Source organism: Botryllus schlosseri, chromosome 7, assembly GCF_051294905.1.
Source record: "Botryllus schlosseri isolate E-star chromosome 7, Bs_hap1, whole genome shotgun sequence".
In the NCBI taxonomy this organism is placed as follows: Eukaryota; Metazoa; Chordata; class Ascidiacea; order Stolidobranchia; family Styelidae; genus Botryllus; species Botryllus schlosseri.
The window spans coordinates 24,265,520-24,285,766 of record NC_137242.1 but is presented as its reverse complement, the minus strand read 5'-3'; the positions used below and the strand labels follow the sequence as shown (position 1 = coordinate 24,285,766).

Below are 20,247 nucleotides of genomic sequence, written 5' to 3'. Positions count from 1 at the left end.
AATCTCTACGTTCCAACGAGACATTACATGCTACTATAGCGCTTCATAGCCCAGCGCTATGATCTTGGAAAGGTAGAGATGATAAGTACAATCACGCGGCCGCCGCCGATGAGAAATCGATTACGTAATCTCGTATTCTCGCTGAAGGCAACGCGCGTCCAGTTCTACATAACATAGTAACTGCCTTGGCAATTTTGCCGTTAGTATACATCTCCATGCTATTGAAGTGTTATCAACCCCAGTTGCTTGTTATATGTAACTTGCAACTGCAAGGGATCCGTAAGTATACACATATTGCCATATTCGATACTGCCCAGTGCCCATATACGCTCGGGAAGTCATTTCACGTGATACAGTACTTTATTTCGCATCAATTTGAACTGTATTCTACACAGCTATTGTTCCATGTATGATCAACAGTAGTCATAGAAGCCAACAGTAACTTCGTGTGCCATCTAAAACAGATATATAACTGCCTCTATATGATGTTGTTATCACAGGCTCGGGTACAAAAATAGCCCAACTCGCACGCTTATTTGTGCGGTGTTAGGGCTGGTGTCGGCTTTCTTATACAAAACTAAGCTCCATGATAGGGATATTGATGGATATGCCAGGATAATGGCTAACCATATGTATAATTTGCTATTGCCTGAAGCAATTGTACAATGTACATCTGTTTGAAACCGCAACGAGTCAGGTCATCTTATGCAGCCATGATTTTCACGTAATAAGGTTTGCTTCTTTCACGTCAATTTGAAACATCTTCTACGTGCTAATCTACGATATAAGGACTTTCATAGAATAGTATGACCAACAACAAGTCATAGAAGATAACTGTAATCGGTTATATGACGTCTTGAACGGAAGATACAATGGTTTATATTTCAGGCGGTCACTCACGCGAACATCCTTACAAATTCAATTCTGCGGGAAACATTTTTGCGTGTTCAATCTGCATTTCAAGCAGGATATACATTGAAACATTAGGTTATACATGGTCTGATGTATGCGTATTTATAAGAGCCATACATACAAACCGATTGCAATCGTTTATGACCAATACAGGTCTAGCTATCTTGGATTAAATATCGACTCCTCTGCGTTAAACAGTCGCGGTCTAGTATACTAGACCGCCGGTCGCAAAGGGTTAACTTCAAATTAACAGCTGCACTGCTTTATTAGGTCGTTTCAAACTGATATTGCTTCTGCAGGACAAATAAAGTGCGAGGTTCAGGGCTCAAATTTACGCCAATATATCATAATTCTGTTGGTTGTCTCGTTTAATACTCGATCAATAGTCAGCTAACATATGTAAGCTCCCATCTACTCTGGTATCTTATCCAATCATTTTCCGATATTGGGAGATACTTTCTCCTTGCGCATCGCTGACTATGCCAAGGTTTTCCGGGATATTATTTAGATATTTTAGCTTTTTTTAATGTCTGCTGTCCGACATATCGAATGGCAGTGGCACATGTGTATCAGGGTTACATGTGCATTCTTATTGTCTGAGCACTAAGAAAACACAACATTTCCAATCTAACACATTTTATCCAATCCTAATCATGCTTGTGATATTGCAACAATTCAATGTTTCTGTATTATTCACGAATACAAACTGAGTGTGCAATTGTTACTGCGCCTGAGACGTTGCCATTTTGGAGAATGCCACACTTTAGGATCCTTTTTGAGTTACCAATAGACATTTGTTTGATTCCTATCTCCTCCAGCAACCCATGGTAACAGTATCATGACAATGTCAGTATCACGGCAATACAGAAACATACCGCATGTATCCCCACGATGAAAACGCTGTTTACCATGATCGAAAGTGAGATATCTTCGGTCTCTTGCCATGTAATCTTTCCTCAATTCGCAAGGATGCTAAAAGTTCCGACTATTTCTATTCCAAGTCCCAAAGCCTATGTCAGATCACTTAACTTGTGTTGATGGACTTCTCTATGTTCTGAATCATCTTCAATTTCAAAATATTCATCATTAGGCCTGCATCCCTAAGATCTTCATCATGATCCAAATTATCCAGCTTATAGAAATTTCTAGTTACACTGGATAAGCCAGGGGTTCTCAAAGGGTGGGCCATGGCCCACTGGTGGGCCACAAGAGCATTTGAGATGGGCCACAGAGCTATTTGGAAAATTTTAGAAATAGTGTAAGTTTAGTAATATTTGTTTTGTTAATCGCTAAAAAATAAATTCATATTAGTTGATTGTACGTAGGCTACATAAAGCTTTTCATCCGACTCTGATGAGATGTAGTGGTACGTATGGAGTCAGCATTTCAAGTCGAAAATGCGAGGCAGAAACGGCGGCTTTGCCACTGGCTATGACAACCTACGGCTAACAGCAACTAATTTTGCGTATATAACCGGGAAGGTAATACTGAAGTAACCAAGTATTCTGGCAGGGTCATAACGTCGTATGCCGTTGAATGGGGTGTGCGATAAACTCGGAATGAAGTGTAATTGATGTATAAATGTCGTATTATTGTAAGTTTAAAATGGCCATAATTGCAAATTATTCGCAACTTCCGGTGAAGGTATACTCCACCACCGCAACGAACAGTAATGGATTGAGGATTCAGCGGAGCGCATTAATATTTGGAGTCTGTTTAAATTGTCGTGCGTGGAAATCAATGTACATAATGTAAGAGTCACATGAATTGATAGTATCACTGGATTGAATATTCCGACATTGCAACTTCAGTTGGTTCAGTACGTGACATACAATGTACAGCATGCATAATAAGAAAAACTTTCTCCCCTCCCCTTTAGTACCCCATTCACCAATGAATTGTTTGAAGCTGGACCAAAATGATTATACTATTCCTCTCAATAGTGGAACTAAAATCCCAATCACCCAGTGTATGCGGGAATTCGATCATTGTGTTTCGCGAAGCGAAGGGAGCAGCGGACAATCATAAAATACTCAGAAGTGTTAGCATACGATCTACCGGAGCCGTAACTGCTGCACCGAAACCCTCAATTGGGGGAGCTAGAAGGGGCCCAAGATTATTTTATTGGTCGTTTGTTGGAAGCTATGCATTCAACATGAAAATTTCCGTCGCGCTTCGCGCGATTTCATGCCCTCGCATGTTTATATTTTAATTTCATCAGTAAATAAAGAGAAAAATGCGCATATTTTAGAGAAACAGTAATATCGGCGCCGTCGATTACCACGAATTGCACAGAGTTATGACTTGAAGATTAGAGGTGGGCCACAGCACATTTTCAAACCGGAAAATGGGCCACGGCCAAGAAAGGGCTGAGAACCCCTGGGATAAGCTGAATGGCGCATTGAACCTATAGCTGATTGTAAATGTAAGGTTTATTTTTCTTGTCATATCCTGCAGTTTGCATCAAATATGTGGCTGAAATAGCCTCGGATGATTGCATCCTCCAATCAAAAGTGGGCGAAGGCATCGGCCTAGATCGATACCAGTACCTTCATTTCTAATAATTCAATTGACCCCTTGGCTATATAACTTAATATATGATAAAAAGTGTGGATTTCCATGTGGTATGGAAAAGTAATATGGCTAAATTCGTGGAAATTTGCATATTTTGGGCATATGTCGTAGAGCAAAAACTTGACGTGACAAAAGAAAACCAGCAGCAGCATACCACAATTAGTCTGAGTCACATGCAAAATAAGAGTCAACAAAATTTTCGTTCAATATTGTTGTCCAGTGTAATTCTTCTGAACCACTCCATATCATCCTCGAGATTTGGTTGTGAATAAAGACCCGATGAAGGAAAGCACTCGAAGGGAAAGGGAAGAGCTAGAACATCATAAAGATCAATATTGAAAATGAACTGTGACATTGGGCACTAGGCCGAGGTGGATGTCAGTTTAAGAGACCGGAACTGCGCGTCGTTCGGTATCCTCATATGTGCTCATTACATCGCATGGTGTCTTATCGCATTGTGTGTGTCTTGATCGGATGAAAATACAATCTCCAGATTATTGATCATTGTCTTTCGATACAATTGCCTTCACTTAGCCTAGTAATAAGACAATGCACTTTATTGCGGAGTGCGGAGTGCTGGTATCCACAAGCTCATTGGTTCCGAATACGCGAAATTCACACCGGTGCGACAGAAGATCTCGCCTCTAGTCTGAGAACTATATTCATTGTATTTTACCTGCTTGGCAATTCATTTTCTCTTTATGCTCCCGGATTTCAGTACTGAAAGTATTCATATGCGATGTATATCGCTATCGTTTTCACGGGGCTCTTTCAATGTAGTTCCAGCTTATCAGTGTCATAGTCATTTTTCATATATTAGCAATTTCATCATCCAAACTCCATCGCAGGCCTTTATCAAGATGTAAACACGCGTAAAAAGCATCACTTTCCCTACAAGCATGCCTGGAACACGATATTTGGTCATATCGAGGTGTCGAAAATTTCAATTTAAGATTACACGGCCTTTACTGGTCGTAATTGACCCAAATTTGGTGTATGACGTCTTTGTAGACAACCTGATAATTTTATCACCAAACTAATGAAATTTGGGGAAAAAAAGTTATTTTGAACAGCCCTAGTGCCCATGTCCAAATCCAAATACAGCTCGAAAACAACTACATAACTTTTATAAATCGGGCGATTTTTTTTCAAATCTGAATCGGAATGAATCGCTTTAATTTTGAATCACGGGATTGTGGCTATGACATCATTTTACATCCCTTTCAAACCAACGGCGTTGAATTCCCAGCACAAAGTGATGTCCGGAGTTCAGAGCAGATTAGGTCACTAATGGATGTACGTACGTCTAGCCTACTACACGTTACCTTATTTTTGCGTGATTGCAGGCTTCCGATGTGATGATGTCGCACGTTCGAAATGACATCGATATCCTGCAAGCATCTTCTAACGCGACTTTGCAGTATTATACGAACACCGGCTTTCTCAGGAACTACGGCGGGACATTGCGATCGTTATTTAGCAAACATTTTCCAATGATTAGTATCCTCCCATCAGGTAATGGCCGTTCTCTAATGTTAATGTGAATCTTAAATCGCGTGACTTTGCCATTATACTCTGGCCCTCATCAAGTTCGATAATAATTGAACCGGCACTGAAATGACTCAATTCTCGGATTGTATGATTACAATTGCAAATTTCCAAAATTTCCTTTATTTTAACATCGTTGCCAACAACCATTTTTATAGGGTATACTAGTAAGATGGAACCTATTTTATCTATAAAAAGTAAGTTTAATGGCATGTTTGCTTCGTCATTAATCTGTAAAAATGCCTGACATGTGTATTTCCAACTTGCATCACTATTCATAATGCATGCTTCTACAGGTGTACGCGTCGTCAGTCTAGTTGAGAGCTTCAATCGATCCCAGTCGACTGTTCGTTCTCTTGTTCCCGGATTCCACAGCTACACTTTCGATTACAGTGGTTCTGTTCAAAATTATATCAACGACGGTGGAAGTGATATGTTTGACAACGGGAATAAAGTAAGTAGATCGATTGATAAACTTGTAATGAATCTTCAGCGATCTACATGATGTTCCTTGTGACAGCTCTACTATCAAATTGACGGTAACGCACAGGTATTGGTCGAGTACAACAAAGTTTACGGGTATGCAGTCGTACACTTTGTGTCACAGTTTTTCTTTTCTTTTTTGTTACTGTTGACTGTTTTCGGTAACAAGAATTCAAATGTGGCTTCCACGATGTAAGCGAAAAGGGAACACTTAAACACTTTAGGCTCGATCAGTGTATTATACAGATAAACTGTGACTGTTGGGGGGGGGGAGGTCATGAACAGTGACGTAATTGGGTAGGTTTGGGTTCGAAATCGAAACGTCATCGTTCTGAAATGCCATTCTATCTCCAATATTTATAAGCTCCTTTTTAAAATAAATCCGTATCACGCTGTTTCGTTTCGACTGAAGAATAGAATAACAGATCCCAAGTTGAAGCTTCGCATTCCTGCACTGGTGTCCGAAAGGGAACAGCCAAATAAGTCACACTTGTTGGCAAAATATATTTGTTCTGATGATTTCGATTAGTGTTAAAATCATATTTCAACGGTTATGTTGTTACACAGTTCATTTGATGCATCTGCATAATCAATAGTAATGTAATAATTTGACGTATCAACTGACAACATGTTTCAATTAAACAAATTAGTCAGCAATAGCGCGTGGTACATTTTTGTCCTGATGTTTTTGCGTCATATACACCGACTCATGATATACATACGCACGATCTGTACACATGCATACCATGAGTGTATGATGTACAAGTACATATGCCACTGGACCATGATTGTGCAGATATAGCCTCGTGAGTCATGGTAAGTTTTGCAACATCTCTCTATCCTATCCCGTTAATGCTGAGCGCCAAGCGAAGAAGCCATGAATACTAATATTACTAATCAGTAGGGCGATTTTTTTTTTGACATGTCAAAAAAAGTCAAAATTAGGTCAAAATTGTAGTGTTAGGTCAAAAAATGTCAAAATTGTATACGAAATTAAAACTTTTTTTGCAACCTGCATTTCGTTTGTACCGTAGATTTTTCACTTTCGGTGCACTTATCATTTAGCATTTTATAGTTTATAGCCTACTTTATAGGCCTACCGTTGTAGATGGGCCCATTGTCTGCTCATTGTGAATCATATTAAAAAAATCAAAGGAAACAAATGGTGCTATGCTCAACGTACCGCAATATCCCAACTGAAGAAAGACTGCGTTGGCATTGCATGGTTCTTATATCAAGAAGCGCACGATGACAAATTGTCATATAGACGACGTTGTCAGAATGAAGCAACACGGTTAGACACCAGCAGTGTACGCACAACTTCAAAGTTGTCAGTCAACAACAGCTTCTGTTGAACGTTCTTTATCCATTCTTGGCAAGTCACTTAGTAAGGACAGACACTTTCTACCCGAGAATGTAGAAAAGTATCTTCCGTTGTACTACAATTTGTTTTAATTATTTCTACCATAATGCGTAATGTAACTACTGGAATTCTTCATCGGGCCAGATTTGGGTAAAATATTAGTTTTTTCGTGTAAAATTTTGAACGTTTTTTAGCCAACAAACGTTTTTTCAGGCCAAACTACTTCGTAAGGACAGACAGTTTCAACCAGAAATGAATATTAGTAGTATAATTTTAACATTATGTGCGAAAACACCTAATTTGCATACGTGAGGTCAAAATTTGGTCAAAATTCATTTTTTTTAAGTGAAAAAAAGTCAAAATTTAAATTTTTCAGGTCAAAATCTTCCGTTTTTTAGGTCAAAAAAAAAATCGCCCTACTAATCAGGTCTTTGGTCTGACGCAGCCGGGTATTGAACCAACGACCTATCGATAAAGAAGTCAGACGTTCCACCAATGCGGTATCATGTTGGTCAATTATGCTTTTAATATCGCGAAACAATAACTTCATATTGTTAATTTATTCGCTAAAAGCTTTTCGACTAACTCTCATCAGTAGCGAACGTTAGTGATGGGGTGAATCAAATTCGAAATGTAAGAACTATTTTGTCTGTATGACGTAATAATAACAAAAACAAACAACTAGTAGACGGGCTAGATACGGTAGTAACGGTACAAAACAAACGTTAACGAGTACATATTCGGTTATAAATAACCGTAAACACAACACATAACATTAATGAAATATTCCAAGAGTGTAGAGGCGTTCCTTCTGGCGACAGAGAATCGGCTTTCGTAGCTTTATGATCGTAGATTCCAGGACCTTTAAATGAAACAGAGAACGGCCACGAGCAAGTATAGAAAATTGACTGTCATTGTAATGATCAGCACATTCTGGATGGGATAAGAGATGCTGTCCAATAGCCGAATTACAAGCAGTAACTTGATCATAATCACGCAGTGTGTCAACAGACTGCGATGAAGGAGTTGGAGAAACATTATTTATTCTAATTTGCCGTGGGACATGCTGGCGAATTCTTTGCTGCAAGCGCTGAGACGTGCGACCTACATACCGACTGTCACATCGGCACGTGTATTCATATATTATGTTGCTTTGATTTGTCGCAGGTAGCACATCCTTTTGCGTTGCAGGCATCAGAGATTTCGTCATGAAGATTATCTGAGGTTCTACTTGTGAAAAACAATGGCTCACTGACGATTTAATTTGTTTTTCAAACCTGTTGGACACTTTCCCAATCCAAGGAAGATGCAAATAAACAGGACATTTTCTAGGTCCAAACGGTTTAACTTTTCTGAAATCTTTGAGTTTACGATCTATGGTCATTTTAATGATATGATCAGGATAACCATTTGACTGAAAGATTGACCGAATGTTCTCCAATTCAGAATCAAGTTTGACTTTACTACAAATCATCAGAGCCCTGTGTACCAGAGTTCTTATCAAATTTACTTTACGTTTTACTGGACAGAAAGAATCCCACGAAATGTATTGCCCACTGTATGTAGGCTTACGGTAAACTGATGTAACAAAATTAGCACCCGTCTTTTCCACTACAACATCAAGGAATGCTAATGAATTATTGACCTCTTTTTCCATTGTGAATTTCAGTGATGGGTGAAGACCATTCAATTTGCTCAGAAACAAATCACACTGGGATTCATTTTCAAATATGGCGAAGGTGTCATCAACATATCTTTGATACATTAATGGTCGATCAATATCTTCGAATAACCGTTTTTCGTAATACCCCACAAAAATGTTAGCCAGAATGGGACCAAGCGGCGATCCCATTGCAACACCATCGATCTGTGTATATATGGTGTTATTGAAACTAAATTCGACATCACAAGTGATCAATCGCATTAATTTAACAAAAGAAGACCTTGAGAATGGAGGAGATGGAAGGACACCACCATAGAGTTCATTGTACCAACTCTTCTGCGTGAGGAAGTGTTTGCTGAATTTGAGGTATTACTTGGACAATTGTCACATCATCACCAGAAATTTGATGATGAAAGCAGAGCAAAGGAACACAGTGAGAAAATTGTGGCCCTTAAAGCCAAACTAAGTAGCTTAGCGCATGGTTTTTGTGGAACTCCAATCGACAGAAGTGATTTCACGATGACTTCCGATTGCTACAGGAGCATCAGATCCCTGAAATCCAATAAGTCAATTCACATAACCAAACCTGATAAAGGATCTGGTGTAGTCATTTTGAATAAGTGTGACTACATTTCTAAAATGGATTTAATTCTCGGCGACAAGTCTAAATTCGAAATCCTTGGCCCTGCGTGCGACAATGACAACACCTCCAAGATAGAAGCTCGTATTCAGCGTCTACTATTGACCCTCAAGAAGGCGGGAAAAATCTCTTCTGCTGAATACGACGACATCAGACCCACTGGCTCCATTCGACCACGTATGTATGGTCTTCCGAAGACCCATAAATCGAATGTACCCTTACGTCCGATACTATCGATGGTTGGATCAGCGTATCACAAAGTCGCGAAGTGGATTGCGAGATATCTTGAGCCGGTGAGTTTGTTCTATGGTGGTAACTGCATTCGTGACTCGTTCACATTTGCTGATACCATTCGTAATGTTGATCTCGATGAGTCCGAAATCTCTATGTGTTCGTTTGATATATCTAGTTTATTCACGAACGTGCCAGTTCAAGAGACTATAGAGATTTGTGCCAATGAACTCTATGGTGGTGTCCTTCCATCTCCTCCATTCTCAAGGTCTTCTTTTGTTAAATTAATGCGATTGATCACTTGTGATGTCGAATTTAGTTTCAATAACACCATATATACACAGATCGATGGTGTTGCAATGGGATCGCCGCTTGGTCCCATTCTGGCTAACATTTTTGTGGGGTATTACGAAAAACGGTTATTCGAAGATATTGATCGACCATTAATGTATCAAAGATATGTTGATGACACCTTCGCCATATTTGAAAATGAATCCCAGTGTGATTTGTTTCTGAGCAAATTGAATGGTCTTCACCCATCACTGAAATTCACAATGGAAAAAGAGGTCAATAATTCATTAGCATTCCTTGATGTTGTAGTGGAAAAGACGGGTGCTAATTTTGTTACATCAGTTTACCGTAAGCCTACATTCAGTGGGCAATACATTTCGTGGGATTCTTTCTGTCCAGTAAAACGTAAAGTAAATTTGATAAGAACTCTGGTACACAGGGCTCTGATGATTTGTAGTAAAGTCAAACTTGATTCTGAATTGGAGAACATTCGGTCAATCTTTCAGTCAAATGGTTATCCTGATCATATCATTAAAATGACCATAGATCGTAAACTCAAAGATTTCAGAAAAGTTAAACCGTTTGGACCTAGAAAATGTCCTGTTTATTTGCATCTTCCTTGGATTGGGAAAGTGTCCAACAGGTTTGAAAAACAAATTAAATCGTCAGTGAGCCATTGTTTTTCACAAGTAGAACCTCAGATAATCTTCATGACGAAATCTCTGATGCCTGCAACGCAAAAGGATGTGCTACCTGCGACAAATCAAAGCAACATAATATATGAATACACGTGCCGATGTGACAGTCGGTATGTAGGTCGCACGTCTCAGCGCTTGCAGCAAAGAATTCGCCAGCATGTCCCACGGCAAATTAGAATAAATAATGTTTCTCCAACTCCTTCATCGCAGTCTGTTGACACACTGCGTGATTATGATCAAGTTACTGCTTGTAATTCGGCTATTGGACAGCATCTCTTATCCCATCCAGAATGTGCTGATCATTACAATGACAGTCAATTTTCTATACTTGCTCGTGGCCGTTCTCTGTTTCATTTAAAGGTCCTGGAATCTACGATCATAAAGCTACGAAAGCCGATTCTCTGTCGCCAGAAGGAACGCCTCTACACTCTTGGAATATTTCATTAATGTTATGTGTTGTGTTTTCGGTTATTTATAACCGAATATGTACTCGTTAACGTTTGTTTTGTACCGTTACTACCGTATCTAGCCCGTCTACTAGTTGTTTGTTTTTGTTATTATTACGTCATACAGACAAAATAGTTCTTACATTTCGAATTTGATTCACCCCATCACTAACGTTCGCTACTGATGAGAGTTAGTCGAAAAGCTTTTAGCGAATAAATTAACAATATGAAGTTATTGTTTCGCGTTATTCTGAAGTTCTGTACCACAAATCACTTGCTTTTAATATCGAATTGTACACTGTAAATCCGCAAGGTCGTATTGAACACTTCATAACACAACGCAACGCTTCTGCGTATTTCTCCGTTTATATGTAACACTTCGCCACTGCGGCTTATTTTCAAGAACATTTATACTTAGTAATTTATCATCAATTTTGCATTCATAAACTATCGGTAGGTTTGGAGATCACATAAAATCATGGTATATGTAAAATGATGTTATTCAACTGACCGAACCACTAAGTTTAAGGGTAATATTACAATAAAATATACATATTTCCCTGTGACGCAGAGGGGTCACCACCTTCGTTACGGTAGAGCGCGCTCGATTTCAGTTTCGAATTTGAATTGGTGGTTCGTCAGGCTTCAAGCAGAGAGTAGCGTACACTAAAAGACTTCGCAGAATGGATATATTGAAGCAGAGTCTGCTACCTGATGGCGTAAAGCAGGGGTTCTCAACCCGCGGCCCGCGGGCCGCATGCGGCCCACAGACGATTATTTTGCGGCCCGCGACATCTTTCATTATAACGCATGTACTACTGACACAGTATTGTTACAAATTACTTTAGGTTCTTAGCACTTTTATCGTACCATCTCTGTTTCTTTTGATTACTCATTCTTGAATGCAGTGGTTCTTAAACTGGGGGGCGCGCCCCCTTGGGGCGTGAAAGCATCTGAAGGGGGCGCGAAAATGAGGTCGACTGAAAAAAATGTTCGCGCTGCGCTCAACTTATCTCCAATTCATAGTTATTTCACTGTGTATAGTCTGGTTTCATGTTTGAGAATTCTCCCATCAGCAGCCATAACCTTCCATGCCATCAAACTAGGCGTTTGTATTCCTAGCATTCTGGTTGCATTTTGTTATATGACGTTAGGGGGTTCGAAATTTTTCCCTATCAAAAAGGTGGGCGTGTTCAAAAGAGATTGAGAACCACTGCTTTAATGGGGCGTTTCTTGATATATGCTCGACTTCAGATTGTTATTGTTTTGAATCGGTATTAGGCTGGAATCGGATTCAAGAGAATCCCGCTATGTAGTAGGCCTACACTTTTAAAGAGTGTTTGACGCAATGCGAACGGTTGTTGAGATTGCCGACTACGTTACAGACGCATCGTTCAAAATTGCTTAGAATATGGCTTAACCTAAGAAATATGCTATAGAAGGTGTGATTTCAATAAAACCTTAACATTATGTGCGAATATTTACTGTTTCCGGAACTTAGTGGCAAGGGCAACATCACCTGTAAAATTTCTAAGATACAGTCGTCCGATTCAATCGTGACCAGACGAGTAACATTAATGCCAGTCGATCTTTTATCGCATGTTCTGAAACATGTTGCTGCGTATACTACTTTAACCCAGCCTCGGACGAATCCACCGACTTGGCATAATATATGCAGAGGAAATGCTGGCTAGGCAAATGTGGGGAAGGGACCAGCGAAAAATATCAACTTGGCAAAGCTGGCTTCTGCTCCAGGCATGGAAGGAAATGCTAAGGGGTGATTGGTTTGCTCAGAAATGGCCCGGAATGCCACTTCTTCTCATATTACTCAGAGCTCAATGTGATAATGGCCTCTGTAACGCAAAAGTTACCGTAATATATACCTGCTCGCTCACGCATTGAAACAGAGAGTTCGGTTCTCTGGTGGTAGGGTTTGAAGTTGCATATACCGACTTGGCAACGAATGCAATGCACCCTCCATGAAAAGATTTACTTGCGCCGCTAGAAGATAGGCCTGCACTATTTATTCTCACAACAAGCAGCAACTGCAAACATACGAACGCTGTCCATTATTACTTTATAATGCATAAAAATGTACTAAATAACCGTATACGGCTGGTAAAGGCTACAGTAGCCTAAATTTAATATTTGCCCACAAATACATGGTAATATTGTTCTGCGGCCCGCAGCGTCTTTTGCTGTTAAAATGCGGCCCGTTATACAAGGGAAGTTGAGAACCCCTGGCGTAAAGGATCATAACGTCAGTAGTAAGGGTTGAATCGTTTGTTGCAGGCCAATCAGAGAGCGCCACGTCATCCTAATTGCCACGCCCATTTTCATACCCTAAGGGTACATTCATCTGCTACGTCATCTGTGCCACATCATCAAGCGCCACGCCTATAGTGCCACATCATATCCATTGCTATATCATCGCTGCATTGATTGCCGCATCTTGATACTTTTCTCAGATATTGTATTATGTGTATTTAGGACTAATATCATCCATACATATTTTTTAAACTTGATTTTATGTGTACAAGTTACGGCTTCTGCAGTTTCCACATTTCACGACTTATGATTGCCGCGTCAAAACTTACATTGGCACTTTACTCAGTCTCCTTGAAATAGCATTGTTTAGTGTACGAGTTCATTTTATTTCGAAAAAAGAGCATATCAATGATATCGTTGATCGTTATTGCGTCGATTCACTAGCTGAAATCCTCCAGATCGGTTGATGTTTCGAGGTACACCGCTTTGCTGCCGTTCGACACTGCGATCCGAGTTCTTGCGTTCGATCTGACCGTTTTGTTTGATGTAGCGATCACTGGCTTGTAGTATATACGATACGAGCGGAAGGTCGGGATTATGAACAACTACGCTAGGCGAATAGATGACGAATTCATCAGCTCGCAGTATAACCGCTACCTGTATAATGTTTGCATGTCGAGTATAAGGGTATTTAACTCGCCACTAAAATGCCAACGGAATAGCCGCAGGGAGCCGGTTCTCGTTGCTATAATTAAACGAACACCTTTGCCGCAGGTACGCGATCACCGACGTTATAATGATAGGGACAAATTAGTCGCATGAAAGCGAGTCTAATGAATATAACGACAGACAACAAGTTAGTTGAAAAGTAAAACTAATCGTGACCGATGCAAGACGGCGTGAAACAGCGCTTTCGCTCGATTCTTGTTGATGTAGCGATCACTGGCTTGTAGTATATACGATACGAGCGGAAGGTCGGGATTAGGAACAACAACGCACAGGCAGTCTCACACACTTTGCTGCATCTGAGCTTCGTACTAATACATGCATAATTTTTGCATGACGAGAATACGGGTAATACGGTCAATAAACGCCGGAGGCGAGTCATTTAAACCTTGTTGCTAGATAATACCACTTTCGGCTACAACAAAGTTGCCCTGCAACAAAAAATAGAAGCCCTAATGATCATGCAGAGTAAAGTTCAATTATACATCGAATTATTCGAATAGACTTGTGTAGGTATGAAGTGAAATAGAACGGAGTTTACGCAAAAGTTGCTATTGATCATAGACCAAGCTTGCTTTCAGAGCTGGAAACTAAATGCATATGAAAATTTAGCTAGGTTTTCTCCACACGCATCAAATGTAGGCCTACTCAAGTGTTTATGAGGCGGCGAATAGTTCGAAGGTTGTTAGCATGTAAGGACGTCACATAGAATTGTGGAGTTTTCTGTAAACTATAATCCGGTGATCTATTTTCAATCACTATATTTTTCATTAATCTAAACTTCGCAGTTACGCTTTCTACAGTTTACACATTTTACGACTTATTTTCTTTAGACCCATACAAGTGATCCCCAATGTCGGGGCTATGGAAACAAATCAAGCATGCGTACGTAAATCTTGAGCTTAGATCACCGAGACTCTTGTATGCAACTAACATTACAGACAACCATTCGACAATATTCAACTAGCATTAATGCTTTCGATATAGTGCATCATGTACAGCGACACGCTGATCAATTCAAATTCAACAATGGGATCCCCCGCACAATCATGAAGCCCGATTTGCGTTGAATATTAACGATACCAACAAATCGGAAGATCTCTTTTCCCTCTACATCTATGATAGAGGTACCATTCCATTGACTACGAATAACTTGAGATTCTGTGGGATTGAAATCGCAATCAAATAATATGAGAGTATCTTTTCCAGCTTTCAGAACTTGGACAATCGTATCAGGACTATATCGCAACACCGCAGTATGTGTGCGTGCAAAACGATACACAGTTATTTTTAGTGCCATCCGTACGACTTATGTTCAACTTGCAGTGCAACTGATGATTTATTTGCGACCGATGCATTAATGACTTTAATACTATGTACTTTAAATTATCCACACCTATGAGTCGAAATGTTGTTAAGTAACTCATGTTTTCAGCATAACCTAAAAGCAAAGTGGACGAATTTCCATGCGACCGATGCATTAATGACTTTAATACTATGTACTTTAAATTATCCACACCTATGAGTCGAAATATTGTTAAGTAACTCATGTTTTCAGCATAACCTAAAAGCAAAGTGGACGAATTTCCATGTTGATCAAATACCCCAAACACTGCTTGCTTTCATAGTTAGTAATTAAGCGCATCACAGAATTTACCCAAAAAAGTCGGTACTCCGAAAATTTTGTAAAGTAGAGCTTTTGGCGTTGGACTTAAGTTCAAATGAACAAGTGTTCACGTAGGTTCGAGGTCTGAATGAGTCTTTTAAAGCATATAGAAACGAAAAAACTAATCTAAAAAATGTACGAAGTTTGGATGCGGCATATTTGGGTTTTTTAAAAATTATTTATACCCACGATTCGAGATATCGTTACAGTGGAACTGGGTTGGCCGAGTGGTTAAGGCGTTGAACTTAAGCTTCAATGAACAGGTGTTCACGTGGGTTCGAACCCCACACTCAGTACGTCTTATGGGGATTAGGATTTTTTGGATTCAAATTTTTCGCTATTTTTTCATGGCCATAAGTCATTCTGGACCGCGAAATTGTGTAGCATATACTAATTTACGATAGCGCATTTGTAATTCGTGCAAATACAGTAATATCATAGTTCTTGTAACAAATTTGTATGCGCACAATATATGTTTATCATAAGTCCCACACATTCATGATTTCGTCCTAGTTTGAGTTTTAGAAAATATTATACCCACATCGCGACATCTTTCAAAAACAAAACGATGGCCAATGCTTGAGAGAGCAAATTTGCTATTTTTCATTGCCAAATATTGTGCTTTCAATTCACACATGGATTATTGGCAATATAATTTTACTTAACATATTTCTTTCAATTCCAGGCCTATTCAGTCCAATTAACGGCCACAAAGCTGAGTCCTCGACATCTCATACTAGCGCACCATGAAAATGGCGACCTGCAGTCATGGATCGTGGCGAATGGCTTCCGCATAAAGGGATTGTCTCACAATGAAGCGACACCATTTGAGATGGTGCTGGATCTTCTCTATTATGTTTGTGACCTCACATATCCAAAAGTTTTCCAGATACTCTCAATTTTGGATGAAATATTCGAGCGACATCGAACTGTCCTAAACGCAGTCTCCAAACGTCTCCGCTATTTGCACTTTTTCACATTTTATAACACCTTAAGTAGTACTTAACAGTTTTAGTTTTAAATAAAATACGGAATATAAACTAATCGAAAAATTCGGTTTTTGCGTGCATCTGTTTTTGCGGGAGCGTATAGCACGTACCTATACATAGTCAACTTTAATAACTGAATTACCATGCTTAACATTGAATCCCAACTCTAAACTTGATACGTAGATGTAGGACATTATGGCAATGCACCATGCTAAATTTCATCACACATCTAATGATGGAACACCTTTAAAACTAACGCAGTCGAATACCGACTTTTACGCGTATCTGTTTGCGTGAACTTAGCATATACCTATACATAGTCAATTTTAATAGCAGAATTACCGTGTTAAACATTGAATTCCCATCTTGAAAGTTGGTACGCGGTTATAGGACATTATAAAAATGCACCATACCAAATCCCATCAGACATTTCATGATGGAACAACTTTAAAACTAACGCGACTCTACATCAACTTTTTGCGTACATCTGTTTTGCGGGAGCGTATAGCACGTACCCATACATAGCCAACTTTAATAACGGAGTTACCATGCATTGAATCCCAACTCTAAACTTGATACGTAGTTGTAGGGCATTATGGCTATGCACCATGCTAAATTTCATCACACATCTAATGATGGAACACCTTTGAAACTATCGCAGTCGAATACCGACTTTTACGCATATCTGTTTTTCGTGAACATAGCATATACCCATACATAGTCAATTTTAATAACAGAATTAGCATGCTAAACATTAAATTCTCACCTTGAACGTTGGTACGCAGTTGTAGGACATAATAACAATGCACCATACCAAATTTCGTCAGACATTTCATGATGTAACACCTTCAAAACCAACGCAGTTCTATACAGACTTTTGGCTAAATCTGTTTTTCCGTAGCGTAGCACGTACCTAAACATAGTCAATTTTATTAACGGAATTACCATGTTAATATTCGACTCCCTACCTTGAAACTCGGTACGCAGTTGTAAGACATTATAACAATGCACCATGTCAAATTTTGCAAGTACTTTATCTTTACACGACGTTTTTTGTAAAATGAATACTAATTTTATTGAAAAAAATAAAAAATAAAAAAGAGCGAAAAATTACATTATATCCCGGAACGCAACAAGAGAAATCGTATGAATTTGTAAACTACTTGTTCATGACATAATAATAATAATTCTACTTGTACACTTTTTCACATTTTATAACACTTTAAGTAATACTTAACAGTTTCAGTTTTAAATAAAAGACGGAATATAAACTAATCGAAAAATTCGGTAACCAATTTCGCGTAGGCTATGCATGCATACAAATGAGGAAAGTTACATCAACGCGTGTTAAAGTAGCTGTATCGAGTTATCGAATGATTTTCTCCTTACATCAAAACAACTAGAATGTATAACTAAATTAAAAAAACGTATCTAAATGAGCTCCAGAGCATCGTGATTATGCTGCATACCAAATTTCATCACACATTTCATGATGGAACAACTTTAAAACTAACGCAGTTCTATAGCAACTTTTGCCTGAATCTGTTTTCGGCAGCGTGTACATATACATAGTCAGATTTAATAACAGAATTATCATGCTAATATGTGACTCCTCACCTTGAAACTTGGTACGTAGTTGTAGGACATTGTGATTATGCAGCATACCAAATTTCCTCACGCATTTCATAATGGAACAACTTTAAAACTAACGCGGTTCTACATCGACTTTTTGCGTACATCTGTTTTGCGTGGGACCGTATAGCACGTACCTATACATAGTTAACTTTAACAACGGAATTACCATGCTTAACATTGAATCCCAACTCGAAACTTGATACGTAGTTGTAGAACATTATGGCAATGCACCATGCTAAATTTCATCACACATCTAATGATGGAACACCTTTAAAACTAACGCAGTCGAATACCGACTTTTACGCATATCTGTTTTGCGTGAACATAGCATATACCTATACATAGTCAATTTTAATAGCAGAATTACCGTGTTAAACATTGAATTCCCACCTTGAAAGTTGGTACGCGGTTATAGGAGATTATAACAATGCACCATACCAAATCTCATCACACATTTCATGATGGAACAACTTTAAAACTAACGCGGCTCTACATCGACTTTTTGCGTACATATGTTTTGTGGGAGCGTATAGCACGTAGCCTACCCATACATAGCCAACTTTAATAACGGAATTACCATGCTTAACATTGAATCCAAACTCGAAACTTGATACGTAGTTATAGGACATTATGGCAATTCACCATGCTAAATTTCATCACACATCTAATGATGGAACACCTTTGAAACTATCGCAGTCGAATACCAACTTTTACGCATATCTGTTTTTCGTGAACATCGCATATACCCATACATAGTCAATTTTAATAACAGAATTAGCACGCTAAACATTAAATTCTCACCTTGAACGTTGATACGCGGTTGTAGGACATAATAACAATGCACCATACCAAATTTCGTCATACATTTCATGATGTAACACCTTTAAAACTAGCGCAGTTCTATACCAACTTCGCGTGAATCTGTTTGCGGGAGCGTAGCACGTACCTATGCGTGATCAACTTTAGTGATGGAATTACATATGTAATGAAGTTTCAACACTTTTACAATGATTCGTCTTGCTTCCTATAACATCCCACTCGAGAAAATGCGTCGTAGGATATAGATGAAACTAGCACAACTCATCAAGACCGCTGAAAACAGTACATTTCAACATTTAGTAGCAGTAAATTTCTAGTACAGTACAAGACGTGATGATTTCCGAGTGAGTTAAAAAGTAAGTATTGCAGGTATAGTTTACCTGAAAACTGAATACTCTGAAATAGAAGTAGATGCAGTGTAAATAGTTAATCACTTGATTAAGTTTAGTGCAAGCAGCTAAACCTATACTTGAGTAGTACAAAATGCACGAGTACTTCGCTATCGCCTCCCTCCACGTAATAAGTGTCTACGGTTTAAGACTGCTTTTACCGATACTCGTCGGTTTCAGTTTTAGATAGAATTCGGAAACCAAATAATTTCATAAACATAAGCTAATTTAATGAATTTACTCGAATGTACTATGCCGCGCTGATAAGATTAATTATAATATACTTATCATGTTACAGCGATTTTTCTAGCGTTGAAAATCTTTAAAATGTAGTAAGCAGGCCAAATGAAGATATTCGTTGAGCTGAATAAACATAAAAATACTCTAGACTACTTTATCGGTACTTTACAGTTACAGTTTTAGATAAAATTTGTCCCTTTCACCTATAATTACAACTCCTCGCTATCTAAACATGTTTAGAATATATTATTTGCGATGATACGAACCCGTGAAGTACTCAAGTTGCTTTTCGTAGGATATAGATGAAACTGACAACACTCACCAAGACCAGTGATCTACTGAAAAAAGTAAATTGTAGCAGTAAAGTCCCACTAAAGTACAAGAAGTAATGATTTCCTAGTTTGTTAAAAAGTAAGTATTGAGGTATAGTTTGGTCGAAAAAGCGAAAAACTCTGAAATAGAAGTAGATGCAGTGTAAATAGGTAATCACTTCATTAAGTATAGCGCAAGCAGGCCAAACCTATACTTAAGTACTGCAAATGTACAAGTACTTCGCTATGTTCTCCTTCCACGTAAAAAGTGACTAGGTTTTAGAGTACTTTTACTCGTTTAGTTGTATAGGCATAAAAAACATTCCCGCGCGCGTCTTAGTATTAGGTGGTAGGG

At 38.8% G+C, this 20,247-nt stretch overlaps 1 protein-coding gene, 2 long non-coding RNA genes and 1 other non-coding gene across 6 annotated transcripts in view; 3 read left to right on the top strand and 1 right to left on the bottom strand.

Moving 5' to 3' along the window:
• Positions 1–20,247, top strand: part of LOC145442845 (uncharacterized) — a 60,521-nt gene that overhangs the window by 4,075 nt on the left and 36,199 nt on the right. For all 3 annotated transcript variants that reach the window (XR_013916165.1, XM_080320869.1, XM_080320871.1), the window contains exons 5-7: positions 4,833–5,001; positions 5,331–5,488; positions 5,555–5,613. Coding sequence is in view for 2 of the 3 variants with exons in the window: in XM_080320869.1 (XP_080176995.1) it covers positions 4,833–5,001; positions 5,331–5,488; positions 5,555–5,613 (386 nt within the window). In the remaining variant the exon portion in view is untranslated. The remainder of the gene's footprint in view (positions 1–4,832; positions 5,002–5,330; positions 5,489–5,554; positions 5,614–20,247) is intronic.
• The window catches only part of LOC145442952 (uncharacterized), a 418,025-nt gene continuing 411,224 nt past the window's right edge, over positions 13,447–20,247 (bottom strand). The window contains exon 6 of the long non-coding RNA XR_013916201.1: positions 13,447–13,774. This is a non-coding gene — a long non-coding RNA (uncharacterized LOC145442952). The remainder of the gene's footprint in view (positions 13,775–20,247) is intronic.
• Positions 13,598–16,561, top strand: LOC145443017 (uncharacterized). Its single transcript, XR_013916271.1, has 2 exons — positions 13,598–13,705; positions 14,092–16,561. It is a non-coding gene; the product is annotated as an uncharacterized LOC145443017 (long non-coding RNA).
• Positions 15,723–15,805, top strand: Trnal-uaa (transfer RNA leucine (anticodon UAA)). The gene has a single exon. It is a non-coding gene; the product is annotated as a tRNA-Leu (tRNA).